The sequence below is a fragment of the Hemicordylus capensis genome, chromosome 10 (genome assembly GCF_027244095.1).
Source record: "Hemicordylus capensis ecotype Gifberg chromosome 10, rHemCap1.1.pri, whole genome shotgun sequence".
NCBI lineage: Eukaryota > Metazoa > Chordata > Lepidosauria > Squamata > Cordylidae > Hemicordylus > Hemicordylus capensis.
Genome location: NC_069666.1, coordinates 2,137,402 through 2,161,007, shown reverse-complemented (window position 1 = coordinate 2,161,007; position 23,606 = coordinate 2,137,402). Strand labels below are relative to the sequence as shown.

Genomic DNA, 23,606 nt, shown 5'->3' with positions numbered 1-23,606 from the left:
GGCAGCATCTCCAGGCAGGGTTAGGAAACACTCCTGCCTGAAACCTTGGAAAGCTGCTGCCAGTCAGTGTAGACAGTCTTGAGCTAGATGGACCAAGGGTCTGACTCAGTAAGAGGCAGCTTCCTCATGCTAACTAGCCCTGACTACTTCTTTTCTCTCTGTGTCCACATAGAAATGCATAGCACAGGGATATGCCCTTAGCATGACATTATAATTTGTGTCTTAATACTGAAGGGTTGTGTGTTCTTTCCTCTCAGAGTCCCCAGAATAATACTGCTGCAGTCTACAGCTCCATGAAAACACCTTTTATTAGCAGGGGAGACCTTGATTTTGCTGAGCAGCTGTGGTGCAAAATATGGAAGAGTATGTATATCTTTGTACCATAATGTCAGGTACCTTTAAAAAGATATTTGGCCTGCGGCACAAGTGACTGAGAGTTTATATAGTGTGTTCTTTCAGCTATTTTTTTCTGTTTCATTTGATCCACTTTGACAAGTAAAATGGCCTAATTTTTCTCCCCACAAGATGTTGCTTCTTATGAGGACTTGGTGAATTGTTTCACGTTGATCATGAAATCCCTCCAGAGTGGTGAATTGCAGGTGTGGGTAAGTATGAGTGATAGTTGAATATGGCAGATATTTCTATACCGCTTTTCAACAAAGGTTCCAAACCTTTTCAACAAAGGTTACGTAAATACAAGCAAATAAACAAATTAAATAAAATAGTTGAATGGGTTGTCTCCAAGTAAAGCCTTTGGAAGCCCAGTCCTAAGCATGATTACTAGAGTAGGAAATCCCATTAAGTTCACTGAGACCTCCCAACAACCCCTCTGGTTCCAGGGAATTTAGGGATATGTCCTTCTCCCTCTTGTGCTATAGGTCAGTGGCAGCGCAGAAATGTGAGGAAAGGGATCTCAACACTGATGGTTTTGTCACCAGTTTTTGGCAGGGTTGCTCTTTATGCCAGCATTGCAAAGAAGTTCACAAAAACCCGTCGCCTAAAACTTAGGCGGTTTGTGTGGTTATAATTAGAGTGGGATAAGTACCCTTGTTGGGTAGCTGTACACGTCCCCATTTTGTGACTGTGTGCAAGTTAAAAACCAGGTCGAGGTGCCCACAATGACTGTGTTCTAGGCATCTGCTGGGTCGGAGGGAGATCTCCACCCCGGCTGCGGCTCAACATGCGCTCACTGCCGGTGCCTCCGACCTGGCTTCTGACTTGCACGCAATCGCAAAATGGAAGTGTGCCCAGTTCCTGAACCAGAGGAGGAGGCTTCACCTACCTACTGTAATTATGATCATGTGAATGGCTTTGGTCTCCTGCTTACTGATGCATACGTGAATTTCAAAGCCACTTTTTAAAATGAACTGCTCAAATCTCAGAGTGAGTTTAGGGAGAACGGATTAAAATCACCGCCGTTTGGGGATTGTAAAGTTAAAGGAGAAAAGAAAACTTTCAAGGAAAAACAGTATGAGGGGATGCATTTATGTTTGCCTAGCTGCAGCTTGAAAGGCACCCCAAGAATATCCTATTTGGTTTGTTGTGGGGCAGCTAACTAATAAGGAGGAGGATTATTTTATTTATATATTGTGGCCACAGTTGCAGAAGTTCCTCTTGCAAAATAGGTTCACTTAAAATTATGTTTCGTGCTATAATTCAGTGACATGCTGCAAGATACTTTGTGTCTGTAGATTCACCAAGGAAGCAACAGTTTACTCAGCAAACTGATTAAGCAGTCTTATCATGGAAGCATAGAGGCAGTTTCTCTTAGTGGTGACACTCCAGTTCGAATGCTTCTGGAAATCGGTGTGGATAAGATGAAGAGAGATTATGTCAGCTACTTTGTAGGTAAGACTCCTCTGGCGCAGTCATTGCATGACCGAGTGGCTGCGTCCAAGCAATCCACCCCTTCTTAAGAATCTTCCCCGCCCCCCTCCATTAAAAACCCAGACAGTACATATAATCCGAGAGCATCACATTTAGAATCTAGGCCCATTCACGCACTATGTTCAACACTTGTACAATGAGTGTACAATGTACACAGGTATAGATCAGTATAGCCATTCACACAAACACGTGAACGAGTGTACAGACATCTGTAAACTCATAAAGCATAATGTCTGAATCGGGTTTATGTCAAAACATGCGTAAGTAGAATTATACTTCCAACTATGTAGCATTTCTCTCTCTCTTTCTCTTAATGGAGCTCTGTGTCATCCGGTGAAACTAACTGACAGGAGGTCAAGGCCAGACAAAAAGCAAGTCCTCCTTCACACAATGCTGAATGAGCTTCTGGAATCCGCTGCCACAAGATGTTTTGGTGGCTGCTGCTTTAGATGGCTGAAAAAGGGAATTGCACAAATTCATGGAGGCAGGGGAGGGCTCTCTCCATAGCTAATGGTCATGATGGCTGTGTAGAACCTCCATGTTCAGAGGCAGGATATCTGAATAACAGATGCTGGGTGGGGCAATAGCAAGGGAGGTGCCTTCATGTCCTCTTTGTCGGCTTCTCAGAGGCATCTGTTTGGCCACTGTGGGACAGAGGATGCTGAACCTTTGGCCTGTTCCGTCCGGGCTTGTCTTATAGTCCTGTGTTTTCATTTCAGGTAAAGAACTTGCAATACATTCTCACCTGGTAAGACACTTTGATTAATTCCCCCAAAATATAATGTTTTGTTATGAGAACTCGGTTGGCACTGAGTCTTGTTTGACTGGGGGAAGCAGGAGGAAAAGGGCTGCTCTGCATGTGGGTTAAGTATTCGGGTGCTCCGATCCTGCTCTGTTTCTTGTAAAGGGCTATTGATTGTTCTTTGGCCTCCCCTTCTCTTGCAGGAATACTTCATGTCGACCTCAGTAGATCTTCAGGAGCAGGTTAATCGTGTTCAGAAGCTCCATCATATGCTGGAAATTGTGGGCAACTGTGTGGAACTTCTTAAACTGGAGCACGAGAACCTCCCCTTCTTGACACAGTAATTATTTCCCAGCACGTCTCTCTTAAAGGACAAGATGAGCCCATTCTCTTAAGTGCTTGAATCAAATTGAATTTGGGAAGGAGAGCTGGGCTTGTGGTAGTGAGCACGAATTGCCCCCTTTCCTAAGCAGGATCTGCCTTGCTTTGCATTTGGATGGGAGACTACATGTGAGCATTATAAGATATCCCCCTTAGGGCAGGCCTGCACAACTTCGGCCCTCCAGATGTTTTGGGACTACAACTCCCATAATCTCCAGCCACCACAGCCAATAGTCAGGGATGATGGGGATTTTAGTCCAGCATCTGCGGCAGGGCCAAAGTTGTGCCACAGCTCAGAGGTAGAGCATCTGCTTTGCATGCAGAAGGTTCCACGTTCCCTCCCTGGCGGCATCTCCAGGTAGAACTGGGAGAAACACCTGCCTGAATCCTTGGACAGCTGCTACCAGTCAGTGTGGACAATACTGAGCTAGATGGACCAGTGGTCTGACTCAGTATGGCAGCTTCCTGTGTTCCAGACAGAGAGGAAAGATGATTGTGAGGAGCAGTCAGAGATGTCTTAGCAGTTCCATGTCAGGTTTTTTCAGCCCTTTATTTTTTTCTTATAGGAGAGGGGAGCAGCATCCAGTCCCTCTCGATTTAGTCTAAACTAGCATCCTTTTTATACAAAGGGGAAAATGATAGGAGCCTCAGCCCGTGTGCCCTTTCCCCCTTAAGGCCAAGCAATTCTTTAGAGCAGCTGTGCTCTTGCATGACCCTTCTTCAGTCCAACGAGGTGATACAGAGGATTTTCCACAGAAGAACCTACCTTTGGCCTGGGTATAGCTAGTAACCTTTTGCCTTTTCTACCTATCAGCCATCATAAAGCATGAAGGTGTGTTTTGGTCCTGAACATTTCTGAAGGGCACCATTTCCCAACCTTGGCATCCCGGATGTTGCTGGACTACAACTTCCATCATCCCCTGCCCCTTTGACCATCGTGGCTGGGGATGATGAGGGGGGTGGCGGTAGAACAGCAGCGTATGGGGACCCGAAGCTGAGAAACCCTCTGACTGGCAGGTCGCTTTGCTAGGACACAGTAGCAAATGTTTCCTCTGGCTGTCTTCGCAGAGTGTGGATAACATGACTGTGCCTTCTCCATAGGTCCTGTGTAAACTATTACAAGGAAAACCCTCTGAATGAAAAGCACGTGTTTCAGCTCCCAGTCAGGGCAACCTTTGCGAAGGAGTTCTGCCAGAAGTAAGTCAAAACTCGGTACACCTAGCACCAGAATCCAAAGACCTGTTGAGTATTGAATTGTCATAGAAACGTCAGGACCGCCCGGCTAGATCAGGCCCATCTCATCCAGCACCCTGTTTCCCACAGTGCCCCCCCCCGCCCCGATGCCTCTGGGAAGCCCACACCCAGAGGATGTAGACATGCCCCCCTTCCTGCTGATGTTCTGCCTCTGAGGCTGGAGGTAGCCTATAATGTAACCGGTAGCCCTTGATGGACTTGTCCTCCATGAATTCATAGAAGCCCAGCTTAAAGCCATCCAAGCTGGTGGCCATCACCACCTCCCAAGGCAGAGAGTTCCACAGATGAATTGTGGGCTGTGAGGGAAAGGACCTTCATTTGCCGGTCCCAAATTTCCTGGCAGTCAGGCTCATGGAATGACCCCTGGTTCTCGTGTTCTGAGAAAGGGAGAAAAAACTTCCATTCTCTCCATAATTTTATAGACCCCTCTCATGTCTCCCCATAGTCTCCTTCCCCCTCCCCTAAATGAAAAAAAGCAATATTTTTAGGAATGTTCAACTATAACAGGGGCCCCCTAAAGGTAGGGAGGAGAGCTTGTCTCATGGTAGCAAGCATGAATTGTCTTCTTTGCTAAGTAGGATCTGCCCCACTTGGCATTTGAATGGGAGACTATGTGTGAGAGCACTTTCAGATATTCCCCTTAGGGGATGGGGCCACTTCAGGAAGAGCACCTGCCTGCTTGCATGCAGAGGGTTCCAAATTCCCTCCCTGGCAGCATCTCCCAGATAGGGCTGTGAGAGACTCCTGCCTGCAACCTTGGAGAAACCACTGCCAGTCTGTGTAGACAATCCTGAGCTCGATGGTCCAAGGGTCTGACTCAGTATATGGCAGTTGCCTATGTTCCTAACATTGCCCCTTTTAGAATTTGTTTCTTCTTGCCTGTTCCTTCAGTGTTTATCCTCAAGTATGGAGAGCAGAAATCAGCAGTGGACAAGGGCAGCAAAACGTTAAGACGGTGTGGCAGATGAGCACCACCCCTCCAGCAGAACACCCACGTTTGAGCAGAGCAGGTGAGCAACCTTTCTCCACTGGACAGAGAGAGGTGGGCTTTCTGTTCCACCTCTAGGGTGCAGGGACACCCTAAAAGTAACTGGAGATGGTGAGGGTTGTAGGCCAGCAACGTCTGGGTAGCCAGGTTGGGGAGCCTTGGCACAGAGGGAAGGTGGGGAGTTTTCCCCTCTTAGAATCACTAGAACCTGGGGGTGGCACTTCTGTCCTACTCATTCTTTCTCTGTGAAAGAAATCACGGTATTCAGTGTTAGGAAGTTCTCGGTATTCTCTGTTCCGTAAGCGAAAGAACCCGGAGAGGGAAGTCTGGTGTTCAGAGCACCTCATCTGATAGGCCGCTTGTGGTTTCCCCATGATCCTTTGCTACTTTATTTGGTCTTGCAGGTCTCCTGGACGAGACGGGAACTTGTGACAGCAAAGAGGAAAGATGCTTTATCACCCTCGCCCAGTGCAGTCAGGTGCATTTCATCTAAGAAATATACGTTTTAGACTCCCTTAATCTGAAGCAAATAAGCACTACCACGATGAGCATAATGAGAGCATCTATTGTGTGTTTTGAAAAGATACCTCTTAGTTGAAGAATGCTTCTTAAAGCCCACGTTAAATACTTTTAGTGTAGCCACAGGATGTTATGTTATAGGTGACCCACGCAGCTTCTCTGAAGGATTTGCAGTGTGTGCCTGATGAGAAATCGAGTTATGCCATCTTGGGAAGAAGAAGAAGAAAGACACATCTGCCACTGGGTTTTCAGTGCCAGGTAATATATTAGAAAGCCAGTTAGTTTTAGCTACAAGGTCATCTCAAATCAGCAGCCTAGAATTCGCTAGACTTCAACTATATGTCTGGGAATCTCTTAACAAAGGAAAGCTGGTATTCCTGCCAAACTTAAAAAATAAATGAATTAAACAAGTGAGTCCTAGCGATTGCCACAGTTTTCAGTTTATAAACCCAGTCCAGAAGAATACTACAGGGTTGGTATGCAAGCACCATACCTCCTATCTCTAAGAAAGGAACATCTTTTTTTTTAAAAAAAACCCCAAAAAACCAGCAACCCAACAACTTTATCATCCCACCAATCTAATTTATATCATTGCTAGAGTTTCTAAGCTTATTTTCAGGCTACAGTCCTGGGCAGAACCAAATAATAATTTTGGCAAATGGTGTTAGGTAGAGGTTCCTGGCATCTCCACATGCCAGGCTCTCTGGTATCAGGGCTAGGGAAGTTCAGCAAGCTGGAGAAGGCAACGCTAAGTAGGCAGACCAATGGCTCAGTCTTAGGCAGCTTTGTGTATTTGTTATAAGTGAAGTTTGGGGTGGGTTTTTGTTTTGTTTGTTTTTTACTTTGGACCACTGTAAAATGCTTAAGTACTCCTAAAGGGCTTGCAGCCTGCTGCTCTCAAGGCTGCTCTTGATTTCATAAGCAGAGAGGGATAGTGGGCAGAACTCCTCTCCAATAATTCAGGTCAAAGATTGCTGTATCTGGAGCTTCCATTGTGGAAGACAGGTGGGATTAGCCATTGAAAATGAAAATAGAGCCTTTTACATTGACCATTTCTATGTAAGCCCCATGGTTACTGAATTAATAGATGGAACCATTTCCCCAGAAAAGGTATCAATTTCAAGAGCAGTTGATCAGTCCAGCAAAAGCGTACATTTTGGGTAACCCAGCCAGGAGAGAAAGCTAAGAGGGAAAGATGGCCTCTTGCCTTTTCAGCTGCAGTTGTCTGGGAACATTTTGTAGATAAAGGTACAGTCTAAGCGGTCGAGGTTTTTGCTAATGATGTTTCCTGAGTAGAAATAGCAACAGAACAGCACTGATGAGTATACAGAACGTGAAAACTGTCGGTACAACAATCTCCGTCACCATTTCCAAGTGAGTTGTCAAAGGCTCTGAAATTGGAGGAAAGAGAGGGGACGGGTGTCAGATTCGTACAGCTGCCCATTACAGCCATACCTGCCTTTTTCTGGCATGGCTACCTTCCTACAAACTGATGTCACTATAAGCAAGTGGCAATGACTACCCCGAGAATTTTGAAAGCCACGGAAGTCCAGCCCTAGACCTCCGCCAGTTTTTGCCATCAAAGTCTACAAACCCGTTAGTGCTCAAAGGGTTACAAAAATGTCTCGTGCTTACCATTAATTAGTCTGAGAATATTAGCAGCAGTTTCCCACTGTTGCTCTAATTTTCAGAGGGGGGGGGAGAGAGAGAGCATGGTCATCAGAAGCCTTTGGAAAACCCTAACCCTCTGAGCAGCGATGCAGTTAACCCCTCTGAGGCAACTGCTCTGAGCTTCCTGCAGGTGGCAAGCCACGCTCACCCTTTCCCTCCCGCCTGCTGCCTACCCGCAGACGCTGCAGTCTCCTGGAAGCGAAATGCCGCGCTCTGTGCCGTGTGTTTTCAGCTAAGGAAATGCAGTGTGTGGCCCTTGCATGACTCTGCTCCCTGTTCCTTCTCTAGTCGCCCCCAAGGGAAAGAGGGCAGACGGCACACACAGCCTCCATGGCTCTGCCAAGCGTTTCGCTGGCTGTTCTGGCCGCTTCATCTGGAATGGTTGTTTCACACCTACATATTATCGCCAGAGTCTGCAGTGGCAAACTCCCCGTGTGAATCTTCAGAAATAGGAAATGGGTCGGGTATTCTCAGTGGATGGACTTCATGAAAAGCGGAAGGGTCCACTTCCCTGCCCCCAAAGAAGTCTGTGCAGTGAAATGCCACCTTGCCAATTTCAGTAATCGTACGCCAGTTCTAAAATGGTAATTGAACCTTAAGCTAAGTAGTACTGTCCTTCTCTCATCAATAGTACTTTCAAATGGTTTGGGTCCTCCATTTCTGCTGCTACTCCGTCTTCAAGCTCTGGCAGAATCATTATCCAGCTCAATTGAAGGCTCAAACAAGGAAGGGGGAAGTGCTAGTTACCTGCAAAGAGTTGGTTGGTAACAGAACACATCTCCATGGCCTCCTGGTGCCAACTCTCCACCTGCCAAATGGAATGGCTGTTAAGCATAACAAAACTGGAAAACACCTTCAGGCACTTATGTGACAATCTCTTAAAGGCATCACAACAGGAAAGGAAAGGTTGTGTCTATGGAGTCCGTGTCTCCTCCTGGCAACCACAGAGCCATGTGGTTTTCTTGGTAGAATACAGGAGGGGTTGACCGTTGCCATCTCCCACACAGTATGACATGTTGCCTTTCAGCACCTTTTCTCTATTGCTGCTGCTTGATATAGGAGTTTCCCATATTCTGGGAAACACACCAGCGGGGATTCGAACCAACAACCGCCTCCTCTCTAGGCAGGTTGTTTCCCCGCTGAGCCAAATCGGCCAGGGCAGAGGTGCCTGTTGAGCAAGCGGGGAAACCAACTGAATTGCTGAAGAAAGCATGAGGAGCAGACAGGTGAGGAGCTGCCAAGCCACTCTCCCAGCTGACCTGGGGAAGCTTCCTTCCTCTCCCCAAATACATGTCTCCAAAGGGGCCATGCTGAAACCAACAAGACCTTGCATCTCTGTGATGGTGTCAACAAGGGTAGGAGTGCACAGTTGTGCTTGTGTTGTCAAAACCGTTGGAAAGGTGAAAAATGACCGTGTGAAAAGTTGGCCATTCCACTGCAGAATCAAACCATAAAGGTGGACAAAAAAGTTTTTTTTAAGGCAGTGAATGTTGAGGGTTATAGAATAGTTTTGTGAAACAAGGACTTCCTTGGCTGTTTGAGGATGATGGTTTGTAGATATGATACTGCAGAAGGTGAGCTTCAAAGCTGTACTGTACTTATTATTTTGATTGTTGTCAATTTTGAGCATCCCACAGGGGTGGAAGACAGATACGTTTTTAAAATAAACTGTTTGGTTTTTCACAGAAGATAAGATGACTAAAGGTGTGTGTGAGGAAGAAATATAAAACTGAGTGCTGTAGAGCAAGAATGGGAGAAAATCTATTTGCATTATCAGTCCTGCAACAAACTTGGAAATCATAGTGAAGCTAGCAGACAAAGGATAATGCCTGTGGAAGATTGCTGCAGCATGTTACAGTGGCAGCTAGTATAAATAAGATGAAGATAGGGAGGGAGCAGCTAAATCGAGCATCCATTGGATTACTTTTGCATTGAATTATTTTAATTGTTTCCCCCCAAAAGTAGAAATGAACAGAAAGTGACTTCACCTCTCTTGGATTAGGGAATCCATTTGCAGCAATGATATTTTTGTAATAGTGAACAGATGCTTTTGGGTAGCGAGGTTTGTTCTGGCTTTCAAAGTCAACATAGTAGAGTCCAAATCTCTCGGAATAACCTTGATTCCATTCAAACTTATCCAGCAGAGACCAAACGGTATAGCCCTGTATGTTAACACCATCTTTCATAGCTGGGGGAAAAAGGACCACATCATTCCATTTACTATAAAATGCCTATCTGTTCCCAGTTTGATTTTATGCGATTAACTGACTTAAACTTCACCTTTTAGCATCTCATTAATATACCCCTTAAGGTAGTCTGTTCTCCATTCATCACACAGCTGGGCATACTGTAGCTTTTCTGAAATGCCGTTCTCGGTCACGTAAATCAGTGGATTTCCATATCGAGCCTATAAACAAGAAAGAAACTCTTAACCGGTTATGTCCCAAAGCCCATGTGGATGAGGACTTGGTTCAAAGAGCAAGAGGGGAGCTGGACTTGTGGTAGCGAGTGTGAGTTGCCCCCTCTGCAGGGTACATGTCCCAGGTTCAATCCCTGGCAGCATCTCCAGGTAGGGCTGGGAGAGACTCCTGCCTGAAGCCCTGAAGAGCCTCTGCCAGTCAGTGTGGGCAGCACTGAGTGAGGCGGATCAAGGGTCTGACTCCGCAGGAGGCAGCTTCTTATGCTGATGCTGAAGGACACCTTTGCAAAGAGCAAACATCTTCCAGATTTCAACTCAGGCAGCGTCCGTTACCTTGACAAAGTTGAGTAGCCTTCGGAAGCCCCAGGGCACGGAATAGAGCCACCGAGACCCTGAACCTGGCCATCTGAGGTCCACTAATTCCACCAAGTCACGATCTGTGAAATAGCTCAGCTCATCGGAGGAAAAGTTCCTCTGCGAAACATAATAGGTGGTGAAATGGTTTATCCCGAGGAAGTCCGCGGTTCCCTTAATATAGCGTTTCTCTTGTGCTGAGAAAGTTGGTAGTCGTGATGGCAAACCTCGCTTGGCGCTCTTCCTACCTGTCAAGGCAAAATGGGGTTGGGGAGAGTGGAACAGGCTGACATTCAGTGTCTGCAACAGGCTGCGGCTTCCTTGGGCCTGTCTTGGGGAGGGGACCCTGGCCTCCCTGGCCTGCAACCTCTGTGCAGTGACAGAAACCCTCCACACCCTCTTCGTTTGTGGCCAAGAATGTCCTCGGTTCCTCTCAGCTTCCTAACTTCAGGTGCACCAGAGTTAAAGAGTAGTAATGAAGTTTATTGTACAGTTATTTCCTGACCTGCCATGAGGTGGAGCAACTTCCTCAAGGCCAGATTATTACATTTTTATACTGCCTGATATGTACATCCCTGGGCGGTGTACAAAATTTAATACAATATAAAAAAGTAAATGCAGGTTAAAATTCCACAAAGAACAATAAAGCCAACCTCATAAAAGAAGTTATTAAAACAAATCATTAGGATTAATTCCAGTTCAAAGCCTGCAGGAACAGGTGTGTCTCGAACAGGATTCTGCATGATGTCGGAGTTGTCCTTTTCCTTAACAAGCCCTGGGCCCCTGAGAGAGGGGGCCCACCCGTGGAGCAAGAGCCTGCAGAGAGCCAGCCGGGATGCTCTGCGGTTCACCTGCTGGTGGCTGACTCCCGTTCAGTAGCGAAAACTGAACCCAAAGACATTGTGCTGAAATGCATGTTGGGAAAACGGTGCTATAACCGGTCTGACTTACCTACACAAGCCTTCATAACTTCTGGGTAGTCTCCATGGTAAATTGGGTTGGCAAACCATCCCAGAGAAAACTGCACGTATCTGTCGGCTGCTTCCACATCTTCCTTCTTGGACAAATCAACAGGTTCGCCCCAAGCGCTGGTCAAAGAAATCCCAACCATGCCTTTAAAAGAGAGAGAGTGAGTGAGAGAGCAGCACTTCAGCAATCTGCCAGCCCCTTGCACTTGTTGTCCTAAACAGAGCTGCCTGGTGGCCTTGGTGGGGCTGCACCTTCATACCTCTCTGTTCATGGTGCCATCTCTCGTGATAAGCGTGCCACACCTCTGCATGAGCCTGCAGTGAAAAGAAGTGGCTGAGATGAGGTCCCAGGCAGAGCAGCCATGAGAGGAGGGATCTGTGGATGTAGAGCTCTGTCCTTAAAGCAGCCCCATCGCTGAGACCATGTAGGAATCCAGCTGGAGAGACTGATCTGAGAGCGATTCCGTGTTCCGACGTTCTTACCTTGATGATATTGTGTGCTGCTTTGTAACTGCCTTCTGAGCCCAGTGTGAGGCCTGGTGCATGCTGGCCTGTCCCATACCCTTCCTCCGCAATTGCCTAGAAGCAGACATCCACTTGGGTAATTGTGCAGCAGCACCATTGAGTTAAAATGCACAGTGGCCAATTATTATGCATATATCTAGGAACTCAGGAAGCGGCATTATACTGAGTCAGACCCTTGGTCCATCTAGCTCAGCATTGTCTATACCAGGCGTTCTCAACCTTGGGTCTCCACTCCAGATGTGATTGGACTTCAACTCCCATAATCCCCAGACACAAAGGCCATGTCTGGGGATTCTGGGAGTTGTAGTCCAACAGCATCTGGGGGCCCAAGGTTAAGAAACCCTGGTCTACACTGACTGGCAGCTGAAATCCAAGGTTTCAGGCCAGAGTCTCTCCCAACCCCAGCTGGAGATGCTACGGCGTGAACCTGGGACTTCCTGCATGCAGATGCTCTTCTTAGCGATGGCCCCATGCCCTAAAGGGAATGTCTTGCAGTACTCATGCATGTAGTCTCCCATCCACACACAAACCAAGGCAGACCCTGCTCAGCAAGGGAGACATTTCATGCTTGCTAGCACAAGACCAGCTCTCCTCCCCTCTCCCCCAGCTTTCATCCTGAACAGGGTACATTTTCCCTTGCTTCTCTTATCCTGGAGAACACGGAAACAAACCTGTTCTCAGAGCTCAGCCAAAGCGGGTAAGGAAGAGGCCAGGGTACCTCCCGTGCTTGGGAGGCCATTCCATAGTGTGGGTGCCACCACTCCAAAGGCCCTATTGTGCTTCTGCCTGCCACATGTTGGTCAGTGGGGGCACATGGAAGGATCTTGCATGCAAAGCAAAGTCCCCACACTTAGGCCAGCCATCTTTATAAAGGGTGGTGGTCGTTGCGGATGGAGTTGGGTGACAGGCACTTACCCAGGGGTTGTTAAAAGTAATCCAGTGTTTCACACGGTCCCCAAAGTTCTCAAAACACAAATCTGCGTAATCCTTGAAATAGCCCTTCATGCTCGCATTCTGCCACCCACCATATTGTTCTTGAAGTGCCTGAAGAAAGAATGGTTATAAAGTTGTGAGCGTGACTTTGGAAAGCAACTGAGCGTTCTTGTGTGTTAAAACTGGTTCCTTCCCCAGGTCCACCCCACCATCCACATCACAGAATTCATGTCATTTTCACACCTGAGGCAGATCCCAGTAATAGAGAGTTATAAAGGGAATAATTTTGTTTTCCAAGAGAACGTTGATGGTATCATTGTAGAACTGTAAGCCTTTCTCATTCACTTGTGCTGTGAAAACAAAGATTAGAAAAAGAGAGAAAGCATCTCAATGACATTTAAGTAAAGTATATAAATTGACCCCAACATATGGGCCAGAATCCAGTGTTACTTTAGGCCCACTCAAAAACTTGTGCACACATTAGAATTTTTAAAGGGTTTTTCCCTTTAATAACAGACATGCGAGTCAATTTGGTTTATTTATTATATTTGTACACCGCCCCAAACTCATGTCCCTGGGCAGTTTACAACAAATAGAAGTTGTTTAAATCATCAATTCAGAAAGTCCAAATTAAATTACTGATCTGAGTCAACATTTTCCTATCAGAAGCAAGGCTGTTCTTAGCAGAGCAATGTTCTCTCTCTGTGAGATGAAGGGCAAATGTCCATTTCCTTCGATTTGGGAGTATTTTTAATTGGAGTCCTGACTCTGAGCAAAATTGCTCAAATGGGATTGCAGATCAAATAGTTTACAAGGCATAAAATAGGAGTCAAAGGTCACCTATCTGGGTCACATGGATTTATTTATTTTCATCTTATTTCTTTACCACCTGATATAGAAATCTCTAGGTGGTGTACAAGTTAAAACATAATATGAAACAATATAAAACAGTTAAAATTCATAAATCAGATAAATTTCAATTAAAAGCCTGGGGAAACAGGTACATTTTCAGGCTCCTCCTGTAAGCAGATGCTTTTATTTCAGCAGGGAGTGCATTCCAAAGCCGTAGGGGCAGCCACAGAGAAGGCCTGGTCCCAAATTGCCACCAAATGAGTTGATGGCAACTGTAACTGGACCTCTCCTGATTATCTTAATAGGCGACGGGGTTCACGACAGAGAAGGCGCTCTCTTAAATATCCTGGACCCAAGCTGTTAAGGGCTTTATAGGTCATAACCAGAACTTTCTATTTCGTTTGGATTGTATCAGCAACCAGTGCAGTTCTTTCAAAATCGTTGTTATATGGTCTCTTTGGGTAAACCCAGAGACCAGTCGCTGCCACATTCGGTAGGCAGCCCCGTGTAGAGTACTTTACAGTAGTCAAGCCTAGAGGTTACCAACAGATGTACCACTGTTTTAAGGTCATTTGTCTCCAGAAATGGACGTATCTGGCGTATCAGCCAAAGCTGATAAAAAGCACACCTGGCCTCTGCCTCAACCGGAGAAACCAGGGAGAGTTTGGGATCCAGGAGCACACGCAAGCTATGTACCTGATCTTTCAGGGGGAGTGCAAACCCAGGATGACACCTCTCTTAGAAACTAATTTAAACCCTAACCAGCTCTATAATGACCAGCAAAGCTATTTTCCCTTCAGTTATTTATAAAGAAAAGTAGCCTTTCCTACGTTCATAAGAGAGCCATACTTTCAGTTTTGAGAGTATATAGATATGCATTAACTTCAGATTTCATTTTAAACTGAATTGTCTTTTTAAAGGATAGGTACTGTAGCTGTTAAAAACACTTCAGTTTAAAAGAAAAGGTATATGCATAATCTAGCCACCCTGACAGACCCCCACATGCTTCTGAAATCCCTGTCCGTTTCAGGAATGGTTTGTCATGCAGCGTAGAGCAGGAGGCTTCCTGTTTCGGATACACTGGCTTGAAGGCTGGCTGAAAGAGTTACATCAGGGGTTGCCAACCCCAAGATATTGAATGGACGGCAGCTCCCATCCTCACCAGCTGCAAGGCCATTGTGGTTGGGGATTATGGGAGTTGTAGTCCAAACACCAGCTGGAAACTCAAAGTTGGCAACCCCTGAGTTACATGTTTCTGGTCTCCTTGCCCTGATAAAAATATTTGCAACTAAAGGACCAACCTGTATTTTCATTAATTAGTCTATAAGTGTGGCTCAAGCTCTATTATGCAAATACGGAGAAGCATGTCCTTTTCCAAAGCTGTGTATTTTGCCCAGAAAGCCAGCTGGTTCCATACCTTCAGTTGTAGACAAGTCCTGGCACATGGGATTCTTAAATATTACGCTTACCTCTGATCCCTGTGGGCAGAATACGGGGCCAGGAAATGGAAAACAAATAGTGATTAACCTTCAGTTCTTTCAGCAGCTGAATGTCCTCCTAGAAGAACATAATCAAGGCTCCCATGAAATTATTTTGCTAAATTACTCACACCTGCAAAAACACACTACCACACTCTTGTTACAAATTAAGGTTTGATACACCGAGTCAGGCCACGGAGCCGTCTAATCCAGCATCCTGATTGCTGGATTTTCTGGAATTCACTAGCACTGAGGGTTTGTTTGTTTGTTTAGAAATGAAGGGGGGGGGGAATCTTACTTTAACTTTGTAGTAGCCTTCGCATGATGAATCCCCGGCGTGGTTCATAAACACTTTTCCTTCTTGGTGCCCAAAAGCATCCCAGATACTCTGCCCTTTCCCATCCTTGTCCCAAGCACCCTCTGTCTGGCAGGCAGAAGCACCAGCACCCCACAGGAACCCTGCAGAGAGGGAGAAGTGAGCGCAGCAAAAACCAGCTGGGAAGTAAAGCCTCCCGAACAATTCCTGTTGATGCTTGACTGTCTCTCTCCCCTTTCTGCCTTCGAGAGTGGGTGTGTGTGCAGGATTCCTTCCCGCACTGTCTTTAGAGGCAGCATGTTTGGACAAGATGTTAAATGTGTTCTTGCATTTCCATGTCTTTTAATTTTTTTAAAAGGCTATGGAAAGTAGCTATCAAAACTGATGCAGGCTTCTGGAGGAGGCGGGTGGGTTTAACTCTTTCTCCCCATGTTGTAAAGGTAAAGTGCGCCGTCAAGTCGATTTTGACTCCTGGTGCCCACAGAGCCCTGTGGTTGTCTTTGGTAGCTTAGTGAAATCTGCCCCACAAAGGTGGTATTTAGCACAGCTCGCACTTTCTCTCTCTAAGGGAAATAGTCCTGCCGGGGTTTAATCCAGACTGCACAGGGGAAGGGTTAACCCCACTTCTCCCTACACCACGCATATCCCAGTCCAGATATGAGGGCTCTGCAGCTGTTAATTTCTTTTTTAAAAAGAATTAGAGAGATGGAAATACAAGAATGCATTTGATATCACTGGTTTGGCCCAAAATGTTACCCTCCTTTTAAGCAGCTTAACTTGAGTTGTAGCTGAAGTTTTTACATCCAGGTGCCCGTGATGAGTGGCTGACACCCAGGCTTAAGTTACTCAGAAACACTACATAAGTGTTACTCAAAAGGACTACTTAATTTCAGTAGGACTCCTCAAGAGTAATTTGGTTTGGCAGTCAGCCAGTGTTTGTGTGTTGTGGTTTAATAAGTTGCAACTACTGTATTCCTTTGCATGTTTTGCCAAGGTTGAGTCTGCTTCTCCAGTCTGACTTTGGTTATTACAAACTGGAACGGGAGACAAGAGGAAAGGCCAGGGAGACAGGAAACAGAATTTCAGGCTGTGATCGGTGCAAGACAGGGCAAATTTAGTGCAGATCTTTCATACATTTGTAAAATGTACAAAGGTCTATAGAACTCAGATTTTCAATCCTGAATCCACAAATCTACAGATGAACCCACAAATTCCCCCCAAAAAACTAGCCGTCGATGGAGAATGCCTTTTGGGAAAACGCCATAGTAGAAGGACCGAGGGCTCTGCTTGGTCCACAGGATGTCCTCTGCAGCGTGTAGACCTAGCGCCAGTCCAAACACACACCATACTCGCCAGCCAGACTTCTGCACAGCACTTTGTGCCAGCATGGCAAAGCACAGACTCCGCCAAGGCTCCACCTAGTGAAACAAAACCTTTTCAAGAGGACTTTCAAGTCATTGCCACCACACACAAGCCCATCTAGCTGCAGGCCCTCCTCTGCCAGGAACTGTCTTAGGCAATCAGAATAAGCTCCCACTTCGCCCAGCATTCTGCGGTCACTGCCTCTAGACATGGAAGCTTTGAGGTCATTCACACAATCAAAAACTGTGTTCTACCCAGGTTTGGGAGCTGGGTGTGCTCCCCATTTTTGATGGTGTGGAAGCAAGGTAGGTTCTCCTACCTTGCTTCCACACATCCTAAAATACAGCTCCCAAACCTGGGTAGAACACAGTTTTTGATTGTGTGAAAGTCCGCTTTGTTTCACCAGCAGAGTAAACAACTAACACCCATGCTTTGTCAATTCCTTTCCTCTCAGCCTCTCTCGCTTGTTAAAGGTGCATTAACACTTCATAAGCAACAAGAAGAAGCTGGTGAAGATTAACTGAGATTTACAGTAGGTTCCCTTTAAAAAAAAAAAAACAAACCTGGATCTGCTGCTGTGTGTTTAACTGCAACTTGGCACATTCTGAAATGAAGATGTTTTCCTGTTGTATTGCCAACTGTGCCAGGAAAATCATCACCTGCTTGTTTTCTGCGTGCCAGGATGCTGTTAAAGGCCCAGGAACAAATCCAAACTCTAACCAGAAGACCCATGTAAATTATTTTAGCCATTATCATGGCAAGATGCAAGGAAATCCTTTTAGATAACACAGCATTCCAATTCATCATGGCTCATCTGTGTCCTCTCCTGGTCTGAAAGCATCTTTATAAATATAACTGCTGCTTGGTTTTTTAATATAGGCTACCTGCTAATTAGACAAGCCATCCTCAGTTAATTTTCTGCTCTCCCTTACCTGCTAGTCTTCCTTGCGGGGTGTCCCGAGGGGCAGAGACCTCCACATGGCTGGAACATTACCAGAGCATTCCAGACAAATTTCCCCATGCAGGTCAGTTTCTGTGCTTCCCTAACAGACTCATATATATGGTAGAAATTTCTAGGTGAACAGAACGACGGACGTTCTGTTGACTGAATCAAAAGCGGCGACAATACAGAACAATCCCTCTTCTCTGGCTATGGACTCAGCAAAGGATTTCGCTTAACTCTACAAATCCTTTTCTTTTTGCAAAGGATGCTTCCTTTCCCCTGGTAAGCAAAGTTCCGTAAACAAGAAACATCCCCATGACCACGATGGATCCCAGTGGGATCTTCTCCTGTCTAGGGCCAGCCCTAGTTTTCTGCACCCTGGGCGGAGTTTGATTTTGAGAAGTGACCCCCAAGTTGGAAAGTGTGGAGCCCCAGCTTTAACTTGAGAGCCCAGGTGGGGTCTCCCCGGCACAGAGGACCAGTGAATGACTAGCCTGTGCTAATGGGTAGCCCCTGGATTTTGGCTCTTGCCACTGGCTGCAAAATTCCACCCGGATTTACACGGATTTCAAATGCACTACCTGGATTGCCTGGATTTTACTCCAGATCTGATCACATGGGAGGGCAGAGAAGGAGGGGGAAGTATACAAATCTGTTGAATAAATAAAATGCAAATGAGTTGCTGAGTAATTTGTGTAATATGCAAATTAGGCCACCCGGATTTGAGAAGCTTGAATACGGCAACCCTAAGTGGGGGGAGGTGTTCTGCCTAAAACGGGGGGGGGGTTCCCAGCTTGAAGTTGAAGAGTTGGGAAGAGAGACATGGCAGGGAGGCCCCCACTTTGTTCTTGAAATGTTGGCCATGTCTCCGTAAAATTAATCGTTGCTGCTGTGATAGTTGAATGGCCTCCAGGAAACTGGATTGAAGCAGTGACATCACCCACCCACGGAAAGCCTTAATTTTGGCTAGTCCATCAGGGTTTAGTCAATAAAGGCCCAACCGGCATCTGCAGACTATTGTCATAACAGTACAGTCTTTTCAGTCCCAAAGAGCTGATAGGTGTGACCATTCACACAGCCTTTGAGGAATGTTTCCCTTCCCAAGGGGACTCTTTGCTGCCATAACTGATGCCATAATTAATGGGAGGAGAGCTGGTCTGGTGGTTGCAAGCATGACTTGTCCCCTTAGCTAAGCAGGGTCTGCCCTGGTTGCATATGAATGGGAGATGATGTGTGAACACTGTTGCAAGATATTCCCCTTAAGGGATGGAGCTGCTCTGGGAAGAGCAGAAGGTTCTAAGTTCCCTCCCTGGCAGCATCTCCAAGAGAGGGCTGAGAGAGAGACTCCTGCCTGCAACCTGGGAGAAGCCGCTGGCAGGGTTAGGGTCAGACAATATGTAGACAAAACTGAGCTAGATGGATCGGTGGTCTGACTCAGAATATGACTCAGTATATGGCAGCTTCCTACGTTCTTATGCCTTCATAAAAAGCAGGCAAGAGAGCTGACAAACCTTTGATTTTCCAGTCCTGGAATTATTCTTCGGAAGACAGTTCACATTTTATGACATGGACAAACGTAATGGCTTCTCCCCACAAGATGGCAGCAAAGGAATAACACTTTCATTTTGTCCCTCTTTCCCTGCAGGCTGCACAGAAAAGTATTAAATGGGGTCTCAGCTGCACAGAAAAGTATTAAATGGGGTCGAGAGAGGCCAGTGAAGTCAGACACGGTGATTGGAAGCTGTTTGGCCTTGATGCGGAACCCTCTCAGTTTGTGTGGGGGGGGGTTCTTATTCAGCCCCCTTCCATGTTCAACCCCTGGAGAAGCAAAGGAGGTGCAATACAGGCCACAATGAAGCTCATAAGAGGTTTTAGGAAGTGAGAAATAATCTGCATGGATTCTGACCTGAGCCTAAGAGAGAGGATCGGCTACAGATTAGCTAAGGAGAGGTGAAGGGATCTGCCAGATAGGAAGGGGGACATTAAACAACGTGTCAGTCCCGGCAATGGAAGGGAAAGACCCCCAGTGGGTTGCCAGTGCCTCCAATTAACCAGAGCTGTATATTTACTCTGTAATCAAGCTATTAATTGGTTAATCACACTCAGTAATCAACTAATGCTTTCAGGCCTAGTTGGTATCGCTCTGACATCCGCGCTGTGCCCGGAGGCAACAATTCAGCAACATCAACCCGAGCTCTCTCTGTCTCGTGGAAACTAGACTTGAAAACATGAGTATAACCCTGCAGCAGAAGCCACCTTTTGCACCAGTTCAACACTGCTGTTTTCCCACGAGTTGGATTTCCAGATGGAGGGTTTTGTATGCATATTTTTAGCCAAGTTTAATCATTTTAACATTTGGTGTAGGTGGAGTCCAAAGTGTTTCGCACACGCCATGGTGTGAATCTAGCTTTCATGTGGGTTGCCGATGTTAGCGTGATTGTGCGAATCCACGCCAAGGTGGTTTATGGCCCGAGCTGAATCTGAGATACTCGCCTGGGTTCACACAATCACTAATGTCAGTAACCCACATGGAACCTAGACTCAAATGATTGTGTGGACCGGGCCATTCTCTGAGGAATCCTTACAACGGCCCTGCAAAGTAGGTCACTTTTAGTATCCCCATTTTGCAGGTGACAAGCTGAGCAAGGAAGAACATTTCACAGGCTAAAATAGGGACCGGCTTGTAACATCTCAATCCCCCTGCCAGGGACGCCCCCCCACCCCCAGAACTATTATTCATTGCTAAGGGCTCTACTCCCTTTTCTGTCTGCTGTATTCACTTACTCTGGTTTCCCATTTCTTTAAAGGGCACAAGAGTGTCTGTACTTTTGGTTAAAAACATACTTTAAAAACCCGCTAATGGTCCTTCGGAGGTTATCAGCTGTTCATAACAGGCCTCAGCAACTGCAGCGTGTTCAGTGTCAGACAGGGCCTTAGCACTTAGCTGCATGCATTTAATGGGATGCACACTGAAGACAAGAAGCATCTGTTCCCCACTCAGAGACTGAGCTTCTCGAGATTTTTCAAAGAGAGCTGCTCCAATTCCAAGCCCAGAAATTCATACTATCATTTTAAGAATGGATCCTCCAAAGGACAAAATTGGGACAGCCATTTGCTTGGGTCCCAGAAGCTAGGAACTGTCCTTGGTAAATAGCCACGGATGTAATATGTCAACCTGGCAAGTTCATGGTAATAGTGAGATTGAACTGAGGAGCTTTCTGGCTCACAGATCAGTCTTTGCCATTCCACTTCACTAGCACTCGCCAAAATTGGAATTAAACTCAAATTGTACATCTGTTATGTTGTGCTTTGATCCTTTCATAATTACTATGCTGCACAAAAGAAAGCCTGGTAGGAGTCAGCCGGGCGCTTTCCGGATTAGACCCTGCAACAGAGTCACGACGTATCTATCGTAGAAGCAGTGTGCTTCTGCATTTCCTGTGTTGTGACACTGCAGCCCCTACGCCGACAGCAGGGTGCCATTCACATTTTTGATGCCTTGTTTTGGATTCAGTCGCTGCGATTTATTGCTATAACATTGTATGTCTGGCGTAAAACGATTGCTGTATTTTCCAGTTGTTAGTTTTCGTGAGACTGCTCCCCCTGCTGGGTGCTTTCCGGATTTCCCATTCAACAACAGCAAAATGCTTCGGTTTGGGCAAATTGCATTCAAAACGTAAATAGCAAAGCGCCCAGCAGGGGGAGCAGTCTCACGAAAACTAACACCTGGAAAATACAGCAACCTTTTAATGCTGGACATACGTTATAGCAATAAATCACAGCGATTAAATCCAAAACAAGGCATCAGAAATGTGAACGGCACCCTGCTGTCAGCATAGGGACTGCGGTGTCACAACACAGGAAGTACAGAAGCACACTTGGGAGATACGCCATGACCCCGTTGCAGGGTCTTATCTGGCAAGTGCCCTGGGTGCTTTGCTATTTACATTTTGAATGCGATTTGCCTGAACTGAAGCATTTTGCTGCTATTGAGAGGGTAATCTGGAAAGCACCCTGGAGCATCTTACCTGTGTACTATCTTGGAATGTCTGCACTTCATTGAAGAGAGCCGTAGATAATTCCCCATGCAGGAGGAGCATTCCACAAAGCTGCCCATAGGACCAGGAGGAGTTCCCTCTTCCAGATAGGAAAAACATACTTAGCTGAGGTTTGTGCCACGTGCAGCTACTGGTGGAGGTGCTGGGTTGGCCCTTGTCCTGCTTTTCGATACAATATCCTGCAGCGTGAAATGAATGGCTGTATTTAGAGGTATCTGGAAGTGATGACTGATACTTGGAGACATTAGAAAGCTTTTTATTTTCCATATGAACTCTCCAACCTGGCTTAGCCACTGCAGTGGAATATTTTTGGAGCTGAGATCATCTGATTATTGTTTCCTGTGTTGTGGGGTGAATTCATTATTATATATTGGGGTGGGGGGAAGAAATTTACAAATTTATTCTGAAACTTCTTAAGGGGTGTATGTTTGTGAGTGTGTGTGTGTGTGTGTGTGTGTGTGTGTGTGTGTGTGTGTGTGTGTTTTAATTCTCCAGCAAAGTTTGTTGGCATAGTTTGAAGAAAAGAACTTCGTCTCCTGTGGGATTATTATTTAGCTGTAATAGGATGAAACAAAACAAAAAATCTGATATGTACTCATTCCAGCTAAATTTGTGTCCTTTAATGCTTTGCCAATTCACTTTCTAACCAACCATGCAAAATTTGAATTTTGTGTTTTAATTTGTTAAAAACTAGGAATTAAGAGTGGGAATTAATAACTGAATTCACTGTTAACATTGCAGCTGACAGCTCATAAAACACGTTATTCCCTCATTTGGCTGAGATTCTTGGATGGTAGACCAGTTAAGATGGTCTGCTTCCAGAGGCTGGTGGAGTCAGCAGGATTCCAGAACTGCCTGGGGAATATTCTTCCTGACCTTCAGTCAAGCTCTAAATGGCTTGGGGCCTGGCTATCTGAATGGATGCCTTCTACCACGTAAGTCTGATCAGCCCTATGGTAATGAATGCTCTTCTTCTGGGAAAAGCAGAAGGTTCCAGGTTCCCTCCCGGGCAGCATCTCCAAGGTAGGGCTGAGAGAGATTCCTACCTGCAGCCTTGGAGAAGTAGCCACTGCCAGTCTGTGAAGATGATACTGAGCTAGATGGACCAAGGGTCTGACTCAGTATACGGCAGCATTCTATGTTCCTGTCTTCCTACTTCTCTATGTTCTATGTTCCTAATGGCAGCTCTCCTCCAGGTTTTCTTTACAATCTGAGGTCAGACAGTGGTGGTCACTGATGGCAGGTTTCTGGCACTGGCATAGAAACACCTATACGCTGAATCTCTTACCAGTGTGTGCTGTCTTTGACCAATTAGTACACCCTTCTGTCTGCTCTGTTCCCTTCCGGTTTATCTGAAGCATTGAGATACTTATTGGACGGAGGTACTTATTGTGGGGGGTTGGAACTCAGGAGATGGGTTGGATCTGCCTGTTCTGGATGGGGCCACACTTCCCCAGAAGGAAGAGGTGTGCAGTTGGGGTGCGCTTCTGGATCCAGGCCTCTCCCTGGCGTCCTAGGTTGGTCGTGGCCAGAAGTATCTTCTTTCAGCTTTGGCTGTGTCCGCTGTGTCCATTTCTTGAGATAAACAACCTCCCAACCGTGATACATATGCTCGTAACCTCCAGACTGGACTACTGCATTGTGCTCTATGTGGGGCTGCCTTTGTACGTCGTCCAGAAACGACAGTTGGTACAGAATGCGGCAGCCAGGCCGGTCTCTAGGACATCTCAGAGACACCATATTAGGGATGTGCACGGAACCGGGCCTGTTCACTCCTGGGAGGGCAGGGGGTGTCTTTAAGGGGAAGGGGAGGTGCTGCCTACCAGCCAGCCCCCGCCCTGCTGCTTTCCCCCTGCCGGCGCTCTCGTAAAAAGTGGGCACGCAGGACTGCAGCATACAGTCCCATGCGCTTGCCTTTTCTGAGAGCGCTGGTGGGGGGAAAGCAGCGAGGCGGGG

General features: G+C 46.3%; 2 protein-coding genes across 10 annotated transcripts in view; one reads left to right on the top strand and one right to left on the bottom strand.

The window, feature by feature from the left end:
* ZWILCH (zwilch kinetochore protein) overlaps window positions 1-23,606 on the top strand; it is a 51,650-nt gene that overhangs the window by 8,227 nt on the left and 19,817 nt on the right. For 2 of the 9 annotated variants that reach the window (XR_008311399.1, XM_053272015.1), the window contains exons 11-19: window positions 258-363; window positions 526-605; window positions 1,692-1,848; window positions 2,607-2,635; window positions 2,833-2,969; window positions 4,112-4,207; window positions 5,156-5,274; window positions 5,657-5,730; window positions 5,913-6,029. Coding sequence is in view for 8 of the 9 variants with exons in the window: in XM_053272015.1 (XP_053127990.1) it covers window positions 258-363; window positions 526-605; window positions 1,692-1,848; window positions 2,607-2,635; window positions 2,833-2,969; window positions 4,112-4,207; window positions 5,156-5,274; window positions 5,657-5,730; window positions 5,913-6,029 (915 nt within the window). In the remaining variant the exon portion in view is untranslated. Of the gene's footprint in view, window positions 1-257; window positions 364-525; window positions 606-1,691; window positions 1,849-2,606; window positions 2,636-2,832; window positions 2,970-4,111; window positions 4,208-5,155; window positions 5,275-5,656; window positions 5,731-5,912; window positions 6,030-8,565; window positions 10,687-17,588; window positions 17,675-19,237; window positions 21,025-22,391; window positions 22,586-23,606 lie in introns of those variants that run through there. The other 7 variants (XM_053272014.1, XM_053272016.1, XM_053272011.1 and 4 more) reach the window with 6 other exon arrangements.
* Window positions 6,580-19,117, bottom strand: LCTL (lactase like). The gene is made up of 13 exons (XM_053272020.1): window positions 19,104-19,117; window positions 15,270-15,430; window positions 14,963-15,050; window positions 12,885-12,991; window positions 12,624-12,752; window positions 11,667-11,762; window positions 11,444-11,498; window positions 11,167-11,328; window positions 10,195-10,463; window positions 9,723-9,849; window positions 9,431-9,630; window positions 8,190-8,250; window positions 6,580-7,162 (listed from the first exon to the last, which is right to left on the bottom strand). The coding sequence occupies exons 2-13, from the start codon at window positions 15,315-15,317 to the stop codon at window positions 7,047-7,049; spliced, it is 1,458 nt and encodes a 485-aa protein (XP_053127995.1). The 5' UTR covers window positions 15,318-15,430; window positions 19,104-19,117; the 3' UTR covers window positions 6,580-7,046.

Excerpts from the sequence above, each read along its gene's own strand:
- LCTL (XM_053272020.1), bottom strand. The coding sequence starts at position 15,317 with ATGAACCACGCCGGGGATTCATCATGCGAAGGCTACTACAAAGTTAAA. Across the intron at positions 12,753-12,884 it reads ATTACTGGGATCTGCCTCAG|GCACTTCAAGAACAATATGG; the intron begins GTGTGAAAATGA and ends TTCTTTCTTCAG. Across the intron at positions 8,251-9,430 it reads GATTCCCTAATCCAAGAGAG|GTGGAGAGTTGGCACCAGGA; the intron begins GTGAAGTCACTT and ends TCCATTTGGCAG.